The sequence below is a fragment of the Falco biarmicus genome, chromosome 9 (genome assembly GCF_023638135.1).
Source record: "Falco biarmicus isolate bFalBia1 chromosome 9, bFalBia1.pri, whole genome shotgun sequence".
NCBI classification, from domain to species: Eukaryota; Metazoa; Chordata; class Aves; order Falconiformes; family Falconidae; genus Falco; species Falco biarmicus.
In genome coordinates, this window is record NC_079296.1 from 30,000,968 (window position 1) to 30,018,134 (window position 17,167).

The 17,167-nt window shown below is 40.9% G+C and overlaps 2 protein-coding genes across 2 annotated transcripts; one reads left to right on the forward strand and one right to left on the reverse strand.

The window, feature by feature from the left end:
• The first annotated feature begins 964 nt into the window (after nucleotides 1-964).
• Nucleotides 965-7,449, forward strand: FFAR4 (free fatty acid receptor 4). Its single transcript, XM_056352357.1, has 2 exons — nucleotides 965-1,517; nucleotides 2,228-7,449. The coding sequence occupies exons 1-2, from the start codon at nucleotides 984-986 to the stop codon at nucleotides 2,405-2,407; spliced, it is 714 nt and encodes a 237-aa protein (XP_056208332.1). The 5' UTR covers nucleotides 965-983; the 3' UTR covers nucleotides 2,408-7,449.
• A 153-nt stretch (nucleotides 7,450-7,602) lies between these two features.
• Nucleotides 7,603-16,107, reverse strand: RBP4 (retinol binding protein 4). The gene is made up of 7 exons (XM_056352052.1): nucleotides 16,099-16,107; nucleotides 14,892-15,163; nucleotides 14,584-14,719; nucleotides 13,807-13,943; nucleotides 13,542-13,648; nucleotides 11,652-11,864; nucleotides 7,603-7,807 (listed from the first exon to the last, which is right to left on the reverse strand). The coding sequence occupies exons 1-7, from the start codon at nucleotides 16,105-16,107 to the stop codon at nucleotides 7,794-7,796; spliced, it is 888 nt and encodes a 295-aa protein (XP_056208027.1). The 3' UTR covers nucleotides 7,603-7,793.
• Nucleotides 16,108-17,167: the final 1,060 nt, after the last annotated feature.

Consider the following 17,167-nt stretch of genomic DNA (forward strand, 5'->3'; position numbering starts at 1 on the left):
TCTGAAGTTATAAAGCTGTTTACTTACTTTATGAAAACATTTTACCTTCTTTTATGAGGCGTTATCTGCTCATCTGTGATGATTCACGCCCTTCACTCTCTCCCTGTCCATTTCTAAATCACCTGGCGTGAAGAGCGGAAGCGAAAGGCCTGCTTTCACTTACAAACTGAGCAACTGCTTCCCGGAATTGAAGTCCAGGGAAAAGATGGTATTTGCTAGGTAGGCCTTAATTTACCAGGCTTCTTCAGCAAGAACTTGTAACACAGGTGTGTAAGACTGGATCAACTTAGTAAATGGATCCCCCAGATCATGGCAGTGATGCTTCCCCTCCACACCAGACCACGGTTAGCACAAACCGCGCACAGGACCGCTGTCTCCAAATGCTGCTGTCAACACACGAGGCGATGGGTACATTCCTCTTTCTTTCCCTTAGAGCAGTGCTGGCTATCCGAGGCTCCTGAGGAGTGCTCTGAGCGGCCAGACAGCCATCCCTCTGTTCCAAGCCATGCACGTGCCCCCAGCAGAGGGGAGCGGCCTGGGCGGCCTCCCCAGTCACTGACAGGTCGGGGGCCTGTAGAGCAGACCAGGGCTGGCCTGGAGGAGCTGGCGCGGCCCAGGCCCCTCAGCACAGAGGTGCCAGAGCGCCAACCCATGCCCGGCCGGGGAGGCGTCAGGCAGCCCCAGTCGCCCCCAGCCCCTCGCTGCGTCCTCACACAGAGCGGCCTCGCCTCCGTGCGAGCGCACCGTGTTTACCCTCCCACTTCCTTGTTCCACTCCAGTGCGAGGGCCATAAACTGCCTCGGTGACACAGCCGAGCCCTCGGCAGCACAGGCAGGAGAAAGAGGGAGGGGGATGGCAGCCAGCCCCCGGCTCTGTGCCGGGAGGGCACCCCGTGTGCCGCCGTGGTGGCTGGGATAGCAGCCCTTCCCCTAGGGCTGGCACCGCCGCCTGCGGTGGGTCTCTCATGCCTGCCGGCCACCCTCATGCCGGGACCCAGGAGCACACCAGGGGAGAACAGGACTCTCTTCCCCTTCTTCTCTGACTTCAGGGGCCACAATGCGACGGCCCTCCGCATCGGCGAGTCATCTGCCCTGGCCTCCATCTTCCTGCTGGCCTTGGTGGGAAACATCTGGGGCATCTGCCTGCTGGCGCGGCGGCAGCGCCGGCTGCGTGCTGCCAACTGCCTCATCCTCAACCTCTTCTGCGCCGACCTGCTCTTTATCACCGCCATCCCCTTCATTGCTGTCGTGCGCTGGACCGAGTCCTGGGTCTTGGGCGACGTCGTCTGCCACATGCTCTTCTACGTGGTGAGCCTCAGCGGCACCGTCGTCATCCTCTCCCTGTCGGCCGTCAGCCTGGAGCGCGTCGCCAGCATCGCCCAGCTGCGCCACGCCGCCTGCCGCCGCCGCAAGGCGCTGGCCGCCGCCCTCCTCCTCATCTGGGGCTTCGCCGCCCTCGCCACCCTCCCGCTCTGCTGCTTCTTCACCGTGGTGCGGCTGCCCGCCGCCGGCGGCGAGGTGAGGGCGAGCGCCGGGCAGGCGGCGGGGGGCGGCCGGAGCGGGGGCAGGGCGCGGGAGGCCCGACCGCCGCCCTCAGCGAGGGGAGGCAGCTGCGGGGCAGCCCGGGGCGGGAGCGGGAGCGGGGGCCGTGCCCGGCGGGGCGGCCGGAGCCCTCCCGGCAGGGCACCCGGGGCACCCGCGCCCGCTGCCGCCGCCCTCCCGTCCCGCGGGCCCGTTTGGCGGGTAGGGCCGGGCCCTGCGCGCCCCGCGGGGCGGCCCGGGGAGCCCCCGCAGCGCCTCCGCCTGCCGAGGGGCCGTGTCCTGGGGGCGCGGCGCGGCACGGCCGGCAGCCCCGGCACCGGGTGGTCACACACACGTTTTTCTGCCTGCTGTTTTGAAAGGCGCGCAGAGCTACACCCGACGTGCCACTCACGTACACGGTTAAGTTTAAGGTCTGAAAGTTTCAATTTTCAAGCTGCCCGTAGCATTTGATATGAAACGTATGGCAATATTTAGGGACAACATCTGTTTGTAATTGGCTTTTCTGTTTGTAAAAGGCTTTTCAAACGCTGGAGTCGTACATTCATTGCTGCTCTGTTCGGGTAGCCAAGTTTCCACACGCTTTTGTTTCATCTGCAGCCATGTTCTCCGTAGGCATACAGATAAGCACAACTTCGTAGTAAAGATAGCGGCACAATGTGAATTTTCTTCTTTTTCTTTGCAAACAGGAGATTCAGATTTGCACCTTGGCTTGGCCCAGCATTGCAGGAGAAATAGTTTGGGGTGTCACCTTTGTTGTTGTTTTCTTTCTAATACCAGGATTAGTCATTGTCGTCAGTTATTCCAAAATCTTACAGGTATGTTTTTCCCTTAAATTTTGTTGTAGAACAAAGGGAAGTAAACAGTAACACAGTAGGCATCAACGTATTGTCACTGAATACAAATATACCTAAAGGCAATAGACATAATTTGCTCAGTGAGTGGTATGTGACACAAAATGAGGCCCTTCAACCTATGCATAGCAGCTGATACATTTCAACTAAGAACGTGCTTGAGCAGCACATTACTAGGAGCCCAACACCAAGTTTGCCTTCATTTATGTACGGTGTTTAATACGCTTCTCCATTTATGTGCCATCCATATTTAAAGACTGTCAGTCTTCTAAATGTTAGGAGTCAAGTATCTGAAGTAACTAAAATCTATATTTTGCTTTCCTTGAGCCTAAACTCTGGAGTCACAGGGGATTTGTAAGAAAGCAGAGAGGCAGGATTTGAAAAAATCCACCCCATTTTACATTTACTGATTTTCTGCATGTAATTTTAGTACACAGATCTCCTCAGATTAGACTTACTCCTCCACAATTTCAAACTTTGCAGACAAAACCTGTAAATTAAGCTCTCTGCTTACACTTTCTTTCTGAGTGGACGTTTTTTAACTGCTGAAATATAGGCCAAGATGCCAGAGACCACAGAGTTTCAATCTATATTCTAGCAAGCATGATACTAGTCATCTAAATTCCTTATTTCATACCCCTTCCTCTTCCAAAACCAGAGAAAGAGCTACCAGTCTTCAAACTAGGCACTGCCATGCCTACCTGGGTTTTAGCAACTGCCTCCACAAGGTTCTTGATTCCTGCATTAGGTAATTAAACTTCTCATACTGTATATAAGGAAAATTAGAGATTTTGGAAGGGAACCTCAAAATATGCAGGTCATGGAGCAGGGAATTGACTGATGAAATGCTGGGCACCAAGGGGCTGTGGGTGCACGCGCTGGAGCTGCACATAGATGCTTTAAGGAGCCTAGGACCTAGAATATGGGCTTTGTGTGTACTTGCCTATTGATCAGGCTTAAACTCAGTCAAAATCATCAGTTGTTACTTTCTGTACACTCTGTAAGCTTATTTTGACCTTGAGGTAAATGCATCTTCTAGTGAAGTAATGCACTTGCCTTTTGCAGCCTCATACTTGCTGTAGGCAAAGATACAGTAACTCAGTGGAGAGTCAGCCCTTTGAAAGAACTGCAAAAAAATGCAGGGCAAGGAATGCCACGGTCCTTGGTCAGGGACCAGGATAGGCATGGTGGTGGTCTTGTCCTTGCAGATTAAAAGAAGTAAATTCAGAAAACAAACAGTACATAGGGAGCTATAAGTAAAAAAAAGTGTTTGGAATACCAGATTACAAGACAGCCCTGTGCTGCCATGCTCACGTTTCTTTTCCAACGTGGTAACACAGATGCTAAGATATGTTACCATTTCTCCTGAATGGAAAAAGGAATGAGGCCCATAGCAGGATCCCATCTGTTGTAATTGAATCTTCTGTTTTACACAGCTCTCCAGGAAGCAACCAGAACTCAGCTGGAGAATGTCTTAATCCCCGAGTCATTCCCAAGAGCAGAGTCGCTCTCGCTTCGTGAGAATGCTCCCTGATGCCAGTGCACACAGAGTACGATGCTCAGTGTGGTTGGCAGCAGTTCAAAGCATTTGTGTATTCAAGTAACACAGCATCTATGATGATGATGATTCACTACAGATACAGGACCTCAAATTTATTAACAATTATACTCTACGAATGTATACTTTACAATTTAATCTGAAACTGAGTATTATTTTATGTAACGCTTCCCAGAACCCTGGCAAAAATGACAGATTAGAAGCCATCATTTGTAATTAAGTTATTTGGTTTTGCACTATTCCCCTTCTCAGGCAAGACTTATCTAAGAGGCTAGAACCGGTAACGACGTTCATGTTCTGGAAGTTACTTACTTGTATATACATGACTTCTAAGATCCTGTTTCTCAGAGTGTGGTCCAGATGCCCGTGATAGGTATCTAGATTCCTTATACTAGGCAGACCAGAAAGGGATCTAAAACATATCACTGCCACCCCATTTCAGTTGAGCATTTCCTTAAGATGGCAGTTTCATCTTATTTACCACAATCCTGGCGATTCTTGCATTCTTAGTTCTAGGCTGTGCAGCTCCAGCAGAAAAGGTGGAGGTTGCTTATATGGGACAGACACAAAGGTGTCTGAGGACACATTCTGTAGCTGTTTTGAGAGTGGAGGCTGAGGAGGGTGCAGAACTTGGGTTTTCCACTTTTATATTAGAAGTGGATATTAGTCCTTTGTATGTTGTGAGAACTTCATTCTCACTAAAACAGGTTAGGTGCTCTCTGAGAACAACTGTTGGATCAGATTGGCCTAGTTTCTGGATTTGAGATGGATACAGCAGCAGATGATCAGGCTGGAATAGTTTTATGTGCTCAAAACCTCAGAATTCTCTGCCCCTTTTAAATCAGGGAGACAGCTAGTGAGACTGTCTCCTCAGGCTCAGCAGGTGCTGAGAAGCCCATTTTTGAATCACAGGGTTTGATTTATACACCTACATTCTGTTGAAATCTTTGGTAGATGTCTGGGTTCTTAATGAATATTTATTCTAGGCCATCTATCTCTGTGACAAGTTCAGAAAACTGCAGAAAGAGTGACAAATTATTCAATGTATATATAACAATTTTCATCCTTACCTGAACCAGGAGGCTATTAACTATTACTAGTACCGGTGTTACCCTTCCTATAGTTACTGCTAAAGGGAAATGTCACACATACAAGTGGCAGGAAAAGTCTTTTGTCTTTCCTGCCTTTTGACTTTCCCACTTACACACCAAATTGATCCAGGCTTTTGAAAATACCCCTTCTTTACCCATGCAGGGGGTTAAATGGCATCTCAATTATTTAACGTAAATGCTTGCTAAATATTTCAGGTTTATTTTATTTGCATCAGATATGCATAATATTCATAGCGCCATAGCAACTTCAGTGAAGACAGGGATGCGGAGCATGAGATTTAGAGTTTTCTGCAAGCCATTGGGATTCAATATTCTACCTAATGACAGATGATTCACACCTACGAATACTAGATTCTCAAACTACCCATAGTCTAGTTTATTCTATCAGACAGTACTTTTACAAGATTTTCATAGTGGTAAAAGGACCCATAAGATTTCACGTTACTTCATAGAAAGCCATTCTGATTACTGACTGAAAAACTAAAAGTTTACACAAAACTTAAAGCAAAATCCCATTCACATTTAAAACATATATGTTTCATGTTTTATGTTTTATAAGATATATGTTTTTAAGATATGTTTTAAATCATGATTTAGTTACTCTATTAAATTCATGCTCCTTCTGATACGGACCATACAATATCAGCATGGCCGTAAGACAATTGCATTGTGTTCCTTCTTGCACATCAACAGGATTGTTAACTATGTTCCAGTTTGCATTTGTGAAAAAAATCAATGGGTTTATTTATATAGAACAAATGAGGCCATAATTTGAAGTTAATGGGATTTCATGAGTAATTAAGGCTCTGTTTTACGCTGAAAAGTATTTATGGCTGGCCAAGAGCCGTGAGGAGAACAACTAGCTTGACTAGTGTTGAGGTGAGTTCACTGCTGAGAGGAAAAAATTTCTAGTGAAGTGTGAATGTTTGAAATGGAACCACTGACAAAAAGTAAAAGTGGAATTCTGCAATGCCTTCTTTGTAGTCACTTTTCAAAACAGAAACGTAATGTGCCAAGATCTACTTTTGCACGTGTAAAAATGTGTTAATAATTCTTCTAGGTTTTCAATGAAAGTTACTTTCTTCTCTTTAACTGCAGATTACAAAAGCATCAAGAAGAAGTTTAAATGCTGGTTTAGCCTACTCAGAAAATCATCAGATGCGTGTTTCCCAGCAAGACTACAAACTGTTCCGAGCCCTCTTTGTGTTGATGGTTTCTTTCTTCATCATGTGGAGTCCAATTATAATAATTATTCTTTTAATTTTAGTCCAGAATTACAAACAAGATCTAAATATTTTGCCATCAGTTTTCTTCTGGATAGTGTTATTCACTTTTGCCAACTCTGCTGTCAATCCAATTTTGTATAATGTTACCCATTTCAGACGTAAATGTCAGGAAATTTTTCTCTGTTGTACAGGGAACCCTGTAAGGCATGGGGCTGGTACAGAAACCACTGCAAGAAGAAGTAACCATGAACAACCAAATTTGTATTTCATTACCCAATAATTATTTAAAGTCAGATCTGTACCACGCTTTGGATGTTAATGTCTACACTATCCCAGGTTGAATAGGTCATTGTGTTATAGTATTACATGCCAGAGAAGGAAAAAAAAAAGCTAAATCTGTGTTTTTAATTCCTGCAGGTAAAATTCTCTTGACTTCACTGCTTTGCCTCAGTAAGATTCGGACAATTTAATCCAATGGGTTGAATTCTCCACTTACACTTAAAGAAATAGGAATGTGGCAGTGAACTTGGTGAATGTAAAATAGTTGAAATAAGTACCTACCAGATGCATTAATATCTGTGAGGATACATTTTCAGCTGGAATAAACGTCATTAATGAAGTTACAGTGAATCTATATCAAAAGGGCACCTCATCCATTTGTACTTATTTTCTACTAAGTAAGAGAGATCAACTTTCTAGTGAAAAGGTACATCCTTAGAAAGTATCTGCTCTTTATTTTAATTCCATTTAAAAAAGGCACTTGATTATACACTTAGATAACTGACTGGCTGAACATAGGTTTGTAAGCAGACTAATCAATTTCGTGTAGGAAACAAGATGATAAACATGTATTATCACCAAGTGAATGACCAGTTTGGCTCCATCTCAAAAATATGGACATAATGCCTGTTAATTTATAAATAATGAATGAATAAATAAATGTTTATTTGTCATGTGTAAAATAGTTCTTGTAAAAAGATGCTTATTTTTATGTCTTCAGTAGTCATATAATAAAGTTAATGCATGATATATAGGGTCACTGAAATTCCTCCTTTCTAAAATGCTATGGGGAATAATTCCCAGTATTTCCTAGAAAAAAGATGACATTGTATTTGAAAAGAAATTAAAATACATGTATTTTGTTTTTTTTTTTAATTAAAACTGTTTTAGTCAGAAATGAAACTGCTAAAAAAAGGAAGATTGAATTCTTAGTTATCACCATCTGTCACCAATTCAAAACAGTGCATTAAGATAACAGTCTACTAATAAAACCAATGTCTACATATGTACAGATTTGCATACAAACAATTTGCATCCCCTGTAATCCCCAAATTTATTAAAATGTTTCATTGGTTTGTTAACAAGGTGAGCTACACAGCTCAGATAAATATACTCAAAATCTAAATGAAGCTGTTTAAAAGGTTTTCAAGAGAACACCAGATTAGTGTGTTAACTTTACATCCATGGTGCTGTTAACATGGTTTCTTTCCATAGTTTGGATCTCCTTAAGAGCAAAATCCTGAAACACACAAAGAACAAAATTTTGTTTTTCAACTGCACTAAACAACATTAAAATATACAAACTTTCACCAAATTTAAAATTAATAGATATCTAATTTCTTTAAAATGCTCTTGAGTCCAGCAGTCTGTTTCACTTGTAATGATAATGCCAATACCTTTATAATTCCAAAGAATGTTCAACACAGAACAAAACAGAAATTCCTCCAATCTGTTACACCTGTCCTGAGCATTTTAATACTTTGGCAAACAGGGTACTGGATAGATCAGAGATAGAAGAGTTATATATTTACTTTAACAAGCTTCAAATTATTTGCTTTCAAAAAATATTAATTTAAGAACATCTTTCAACAAAATAAGAATCTCCTGACCTCCAAAAGTTCCAATGGCAATAGTAAGTCAGCTGAGGGGCTATACCACTCTTTAATTCACAATTTCTGCTTCTATTAAATGCTAACAGCAGATTCAGCTTTCAACTGTACTAGCATGACATTGTATTGTATTTACAAGTAGTCCCACTGTGATATCCACACTCACACTGCATAACTTAAAGCAACTTCAGCTATTACTCTGAAAGACTAAGGGTATCATAGCTTGATACATATTTAGAAAGGAGGTACCATCAGAAATGTGATGTGAGTTACCACCAAGAAACTTGTAATTTCCTAGGCTTCTCTTTTGCTTTAAAAAGCCAGTATACAAAGAACAGAGTTTTAACATTTTTTTTTCCATCAGGGTAAGCTTTGTACATCTATTAGGGTTGTGTTGGTTTTTTTTTTTTAACTTAATTTGAGCACAGAGTTAAAAACCTAATGAAAAATCTTTGTGGGGAAAAATGTTAGCTTCAAAACATAAGCAGATTATGTACAATTAGAAACAGGCACAAGCCTATTCTCACAGCATCTATTAATGTTACTCAGAATTTTACAATAACAGTGGAATGCAGGTCAGTACAGACAACTGAAGTTGACTTTTTTTGGTACTAATTCTGTAGCTCTTAATAGCAGAATTAAAACTAAAGTAGCAAGGCTTCCAATCCACACATAAAGAATTAAGTTAATTTTGTAAGAGTTCCTGATATAAAACTTTCAATGAATTTTTTTTCGATTTAGTTCACAATCATTTTTTCATTCCCCAATGTACTTGCTTTGCAGGAACTTTGGCTTAGTGATACTGAAGAATTTAGAATCAACTAACGCTATGGTAATTACAGATCCTGCTCACAGTAAGGGGGGAATGCAAATTGCTGGCTTTAAGTTCCATTTATACTTTGGTGCTGGGCTCATAAATATAAATTCTGGCATAATCCTCAATAAAAAGCAGACAACATTAAGGACCTGGGCTACTATTTTTCATTTACAAACAGTATAGAACTCACACAATCTTGCCAGACACTGCACTCAACACCTAACATCTGAATATAAATCATGATAGCAGACAAAGAATACAGCATGCAGTGCAACTTGGTAGATTTGATATTTCTGTAACAAGCTAAAGGCAGCATGATCAACTTTTAAATTAAGGTTAGGAAGTCAATATTTAAGGCTGAACTTCCAAAAGACATTCTGAGCTTTTATTTTTAAAATACACTATTGGCTCTATATTCTGTGAAAAGCATTCTATTATATAAAAGTTCTGAGATATTAAAAAAAGTATCACAAATTATGAATAAATGAAAATATTTAATTTTTTGGTGTATACTTTCTTGCAAAGATTGACAATACATTTATTGCCTTGCAAGCCTCATAGTGTAGAAATAATTGAAACACAGATTCCACCATGCTGAATTAGACCAATACTTGGACTAGCCCAATATCCTGATTTTACAGCAGGATAGTACTTTCTCTGGGTTTGACAGAAATGCAAGGAACCACCATAATACACACTCCTCAAAGCCACAGCACAACAGCTGTATGTCTACACTTTATCTTAGATTTAATATCAAAACATCCCAAATCATCTCATTATTTTGTTTTCTCATCTTCAGAATTTTTTTTCTTGCTGTACTTCTTTTGAAGAGCAGTGAATTCAGCATTCAAAACAAGAAAGTGTCATCAATTTATATAATGACATTGTTTCTTTTCTATCCTACCCTTTATGCAATCATACACATCATTCACAAAAGCCAATTTAATTTGCATTTATGACATCTCTTGGTCCTGACTGCCTTAAATCTCAGCTGTCTTTTATGTTGCCTGCAAATTCTCATTCAAGACCAAATTTTTATTTTCATTGTTGCCAGGCACTTTTTCCAGGTCACTGATCAGTATTCTAAACACCACCCACCTTAGCAGATCTTTCAATCACCCTCTTATCAGCATACCTACTTTACAGTACAGCAATATATTGCTCTCTGTTTATAGATTAGATGAACAGGTAATAGAGCCACAAGAGCTGATTGTGCTCCTCTGTTCTGACTTTCTTTATAATACATGAAAGTTCCTTCAGTCAATCCCAGTTTCTTCAAACATGTCATTTAGAAAAGCCTTTAATCTTGATTTACAGATTTCAGTGATGAGGAACATACAACAGCTCTCGGTAAACTGTTCCAAAGGTTAATGACCTTTGGAGTTAAACAAATGGCTATTTATTTCTTCTCTTAATGTTTCCAGTTTAAAGTTCCATCCATTTTAATTTATTATTCCTATGTTTGCAAGTCCTTTATTATCCAACTCCCGTTGCTTGTGTGGGCAAGTACAGACTTTGCTCAGGTCAGCCTTTAACTTGTTTCTGATGAGAAAAGATCAAGATCTTTGAAGAACTCTAGAGGACACTTTTTACCAACTTTCAATAGGTTTCTCTGCTCTTCTTTGAAACTCCTAATTAATCCTCAGTACCCTTTCCAATTATGATTACCATCAAATGTGACATAGCAAGCAGATCTGTGCTAAGCACAAACAGTCTCATATGAGCCTGTAAACTCATCTTTTTGCATCCTTGGTTTATGCATCCAAGAATCACATTAACTATTTTGGCCACAGCATTACATTGGGAGTTCACACTCAGCTGATGCACCAGTCAAGTCTTCTGTAGATACTGTGTCTTCCAGAAGGGGTGGGGGTGGGGTGGGGGTGTAGGGACGGGCACACTACTATTTTATTTGTCCTAAATATTCTGATCTGTCTTTTTTGTTCTTTACTCTTCCCACTGTGGGTGTAATCTTTATCAGTAAGTATATTACATTTTCTTTTAGGTCATTGATGAAAGCAGCACAAATCATCATTTGGCCTTTTCTAATATACTTGAGCACAAGTGAGCTAATCTGTATCCTTCCCTGTGTTGCAAGCTCAGCCTGACTATATGACTCAAGATAGGGTTATACATCCAGCATGAGGGATATGTCCCTCTTCCATAACCCTTTGTGAAATGGTTGGCATGAGGACCTGTGAGAAAAGGTCTGCTATAAGGTATCCTTTCCAAGGCTTCTGATTTTCCTTAACAGCCTTTTATGAAAATTTTTTCAAAGAGTGCATTCTATTCCCTTCAACAGGTATTTTGTTGAGAAAGGCAGAGTTCTGATTAGAGACACAATTTCTTTTTACACCTACTATGAAGTTTATCCTTACTATGTTTACTCATATACATTGATTTAATTGTTTTACAGCTTCCTCTAATTATTGTTTCAGCTGATGTGATATGCTGCATAAAAAGCTATATACCTTACCTCTCCTTCAGATAAGGTAAGTAAAAGTTGGAAATCATTTCCTACAAGCTCCAATTTTCAAGACAATGTTACAGCCACTAAGTAAAAAACTTCATGCATTTGCTATTTAATGAGCAAGAGACTCCCAGTGCTTTAGTCATTAAAACTTGAAATAAATTTTTTCAGAAAAAAATGTTCTTACCGTTATGAATGATAACTCTGTATTTTCTGTCCAAGCAGAGGTCTATCTGCCTTTGTCTGATAATTTTTTGTGCCTCTGGAGGCAATCCCTTGGGGTCCCGGGAGAACACAAAGGAATAGCTGTCAGCACAAGTGCCATCTTCATTTAGCTGGCGGCAGGAGTAGTGAAGAGCATATGTATCATAATCTGTGTCCACCACCCAGTGATCATCATCTGGAAGAAACCATAGCAAAGCAGCAAAGGTGTTAGAGACACAAGGAAAATCTAGTAAATCAAAATAGATTGCTGCCATAACTCTATAAAGAAAACAGTAGAATGAAGATTGGTATAAATGATAACAGATTGGCTTAGTTTATTCCTGTGTCCAGTATTTGATTCCATTTTTGGGGAGCTTTGTTTTTTGTTTTTTGGGTTTTTTTGTTTGGGTTTTTTTTTGTTTTTTTGTTTTTAAAGAAAATGAGCATATTTATCAGCAACAGTGATGGAGAGAAGAGGAAATGGTTGGCACAACTGCTTCTCCTCTAACATGGGCACAGAACAAGAGCAGCATGAAGAAGTGCTAATAAATGCCTTGTAAATCCATGCCTGAACATCATTATAAAATGTGGCAATAAGCACAAAAAACCTCTGTATTACAGTAGGTAACATGAAGTACAAAGAAAGTATTCTTATTTTAACCAAAAAAGGGGAACAGTCACACAGAAAATAGTTAAAAAAACAAATAGGGGAGTTAAATGTACTCTTGATCGTGCTCCAGGTTACTCAAACCATAACTATTTCCCTACCGGGGATGTTACTTAAACTGTATTCCTAAGGAAAAGGATTATCATGCAGTTTCTATGTGTGTTGGAAATATATTTCCTACAAGCTCGATCATAACCCTCCTTTCAAAACATAGTTACAATTTTAGAGAATTCTTAACTATTTAGCTAGGTAATCTGATAAATACCTGGTCACACAGACACCCTGTGGTATCAGAAGCGAATGCAGCTGTTTGCAGAAAAAAGTGTCATCTCTGCACCTTCCTCTCCCTCCCTTGCACTATGACTGTGCTGGTGAAGTGAACACTGTATGTTCTCTTCCCTGTCTCTCCTGTGGGCAGGGTCCACAGTTTTTAGAAAAGTACAGTCTAGTGTCAGCCAGGAATCTGAAATATCCATGAACATTCAGCAGCATGTTGTGAGGAGACTTGGCAACAATTCAAGGGCAAGTGGCATCCAAAGTATTCTTTGTAAATATGTCTTTGGAGAAAATGTAGCTCAAATCACTTTCAGATTCCACCTGCTTCTCTTGGAAACAATCAATGGAAGAGTCTTGAGCTACAAGTGTCTGAATCTCTACTTGGCTCAATAAACTAATTTTGCATAGGGTGGGACAGGTGACAGGAAAAGATTAATATATATATATATATACTGGATCATATTTGTTTCTTAAAACAGAAAAATCTCTACATTTGCTGACACCAGATCAAACAAAATAACAGTTGCAAAATCCTCTTCCCTGCTCAGCCAAGTCTGACACTAGGCTTCTCAGAGGGAACAGAAGCATCTAGTAACTGAGTTCTGAACCAAAACAAGACTTCAAGTACTTCATCTGCCTTTACTTTCTTTCCAAACAGTGATCTTCAATTATATTGTTGGGTAACAGACAAAAGAAACACAAAGATCCACAAATGCCTGGTCTTCACTTGTTTAAAGAAAACCAATATAAAAGAAAGCTATATAAAAAATAGTTATTACTTTGTTCGCATTAAGGTGTTGCTGTATGATAGTTATTATGTGGTTTAAGTGTGTTTAAGAAACCCAACACTACTTTTTCCTTCCCCAGCATGGACATACAACATAACTGGTCTTCCAAGTAGTTCTGCATCTTCTTTAGCTAGATACTCACTTCCTTTCTGCAGAAAAGAGGCGACACCCCAGTACTTCATCTTGAACTTGGCAGGATCCTCTGTGTCAGTGAAAGAGCCAATCATGTCAGCACAGACATCCCAGTTACTGTTGCCAGAGAGAATGAAAACACCACATTCAAACCCCGCAGCACAGATTCAGTGTGACTGTGTCACTAGTACAAGCATGGCATGTAGGATTAGAAAACCAGTAAGTGAAGCAAGAACTTAGTGAAATGGAACAAGAGGAAGACTGCAAGAACTTACTTAAAGAGTCTGACTCTGCCCTTTGCAGTGGCACTCATTTGTCCATTCTCATCTACAGTGAACTGGGCTACCACGTTGTCCTGCAGAAACAGCCCCTCAGGATCTTTTTTTGCCATGGCATACCAGGTGCCACTGTACTGCAAGGAAATAAGAAAGGCTGCAGTTAGACCTAGAAGTATGAAAACATTACAAATAGACATCACAAACTAGGGGAGACAACAGAGGGGAGGACGTGCAGATCTTTGATACCATACCTCAAAGCTGCACCTGAGAAACGAATCTAGGTGTTCCAACAGCATAAACCTGGCAATATGTCCTAGTGGAGCCCGGGTTCATGAAATAATTGATATTTTTTGCTATCTTATTTGTATCTGCAGTTCTCCAGTATTTAGAATACAAAATTTGGTGGAAAGAGGGTAACAACTGGCAGATCTTGACAGATCTATGTATAAATGTTTTTCCTTGCATTGGTCTGAAAACACCAGAGTATTAGTTTTTCATAGACACAACCAAGTCACTATACTCCTTTTGTTTAGACCATACAGTTTGAGACTGGTCTGCTAAACCTCAGTTTCTGCAGTATTCCTTTACCAGATCCATCAGGATCCAGCATCTGTGGAGATGTGGACAACATCACACACTTCTGCTGTTTCCCAGCATTGCAGTCTGTGACTCTGAGTGAAAATGTGAACACACTGGTGCTACTGAATGCCAGATTTTATAGTCTGCGAAGATGAGCCAAGCAAGACAACACAGATCCAGGAGAGAAAGATTTACCCTGGTCTTGTCGAAGTTCTCCTTGACTTTGAAGCTGCTTACTCGGCAGTCCCGCTCCGCCATGCTGCTGCCCAGCAAGGCCAGTGCCAGTAGCAGCAGCCAGGGCAGAGCTCTCTCCTTGTGGGCCATCCTGTCCCTGCAGCAACAGCAAACAAACAGAGAATAGCATCAGAAAAAGACTCTGTCACACAAGTGAGGAAGTGAGGAAGGCTGCCCTGACAGGTCCCCAGGGCATCGTGCAGCTTTCCCTGATGCATGTGCAGGCAATGCACCAGTTGTCCCCAGCCCACCACAGCAGGATCCCTTACAGACAGTGGCAGTTCCTGTAGCCTCTTGATGGCAAGTGTTGATGGCAGTGGCAGACAGGGAATGCTTTATGTAGTCCTGGGGCTTTCGCAACCCCCCCCTGCCAAGGTACAAAGCTAGCATTGGAGGGGGAGTAGGGAGGTGGGTTGATGCATGCTGCAGGCTGGGGCCCCTTCATAACAGCCTCTTGTGTAATACCCATGGGCTCAGGTGGTCTTTGACCCTGACCTGCACGCAAGCAGGCACTAAGAGCAAATGCCTCTCTTTGGTTTTCCTAACCCAAAGGCAGAACTCACACCCTGGGGAAGGGGTATGCACATGTGGGGGGAGCAAAGGAAAAGAGATGTACCCCATCTTTGCACGGTGGAGAGCAAGTTGCCTCCACATTTTCTGTGATTTTACACACTCCAGTCCAAAGTCCTTCTTACCCAATGTGCTCAACCCAGTTACAAGGTGCAGACTTGTTTCCTCCACCTCCTCCCCAAATTCCTTTCCTCTCTTCCCCTGATAAACGGTGGCAAACATCAGACTTGCAAGTTTCTGAAAACCTGGTCGTGCCAGAACTTCTTCAGGTCCTCATGACTTGTTCCCTCTTGCTTCCCAAAGGCTGGCTTGGGTGATAAACCATCTCATGATCAGCTCCCAGGGACAGGAACTGAGGCCCTGCAAATCTTCAGGAAAAAGAAAGAGCACTTTTGTGTGGTACTGCAAAGGTGGCAGGACATATGTGTGGCCTGCAAATACCCGAGTGCATGTACATAGCACATCTGACCCTTTTGACATCAATTTTAAATCACAGCTTCCAGAATTTCTATACTGATTTTGGCAAATTGTTTTCAGTTATATAAACCATTATTTTCTCCTGTCCAGGCAAGTTTTGCTGCCTTTCAGTCAATATTTGTTCTATAGTTTCAACATCTTTAGGAAGCATTAGAGAAAACCTGTTAATTATTTTCTAGACATGTAACCAGAGCAGGAGAGGAACGATTATTACCAAGAGAACTAATTCACCCACTTTTTTACCTCCCAGTTTTGAAAGAATAAAGGCAGAAGCCTGTTAATTGAAATGTCTGTGTTCATTACTTTAAGAATTAAGCAAAAATATAATTTAAATATGGAGATACTGATGTAGTATAAAAAATACTTCAATAGTAGCTAATGTACAGAATTACAACAATCTTTTCAGCATGGCCTTTCCCAGAAATTTACTTCAGCCATCTATTCCCTTTGTATATTAATAAAAATATTAAACTTTTACTTCTGCTGCCCTTTACAATCTTTTTCATATGTAATGCAAACAGTGGCACAGCCTGTTTAATTTATCTTCCTTTTCTGCTTTGTCTTTTCTGCTTTTATCCAAGCCTTTTTGCTTGGAGAGTATATTTTCGTTCACTTTCTCAAACAGATGCTCAGGGCTGTTCCAAGTCTGCTCTGAAGCCTTTGAGTTTCTGGGTAACATCAGATGATAAAAATTCCATTGTGTTTAATATTAAGCTTTTATTTGGAGTAAAGAACATACTTAATACAGGTAACTAGAAAGGTTGATGCATATTAACCCTCCTGAAGCTTTCAACAAGTAGTTTTTCAATAAGCCCACGTTTCCATTTTTAAACTGAGATTTTCAAGTTTGCTAATTTCCACAGAGACTGAAGAGAAACAGTAATCTATATCCCTCTGGTGGCTTTTAAAACCTTGCTCCAGCCTCGGGCAATGGTGATGCCTGTTATATATCTCTGCATTTTTACAAAACTTTTACAAAACACTCGCTAGTCTTAATATATAAATTCATCATACGCTTACAAGATCAATATCAACATGGATTTTCTTTGTTTGGTGCCTCACATGACTGATGGTAAGAAGAAGGACTATAGCTTAATTTATAAGCTTTAAATCTATTACTTTCTTTAATACCAAGGAAAACAATTATTTTTTTATTCTCTACCAATTCATGAAATATTATTATTTCTCCTAAGTTTGTCCTCCTCAAAAATCTGTATATTGCTTTATATTCCCAGAGAAGTTGTTTTGGGATCAAAACTATTACTATAAAATTTTGTTAATAACATAATTATCCATGAAAATTCTATGGCACAGGTTTTCAAAGCTTTTCTTTAATTGTGTGCCTCCACTGATCTCTGCAATGGTTGGCAGCTCATACTCGTGGAGGTGCCTGGCAGAGACTTAGAAATTATAACTTTAATTCATTCAGCTCCTCAAGTTTGGGATCTCTACAAAACTAGGCAATGCCTCAGAAAACTCTTCTTTTGAACTGTTATCA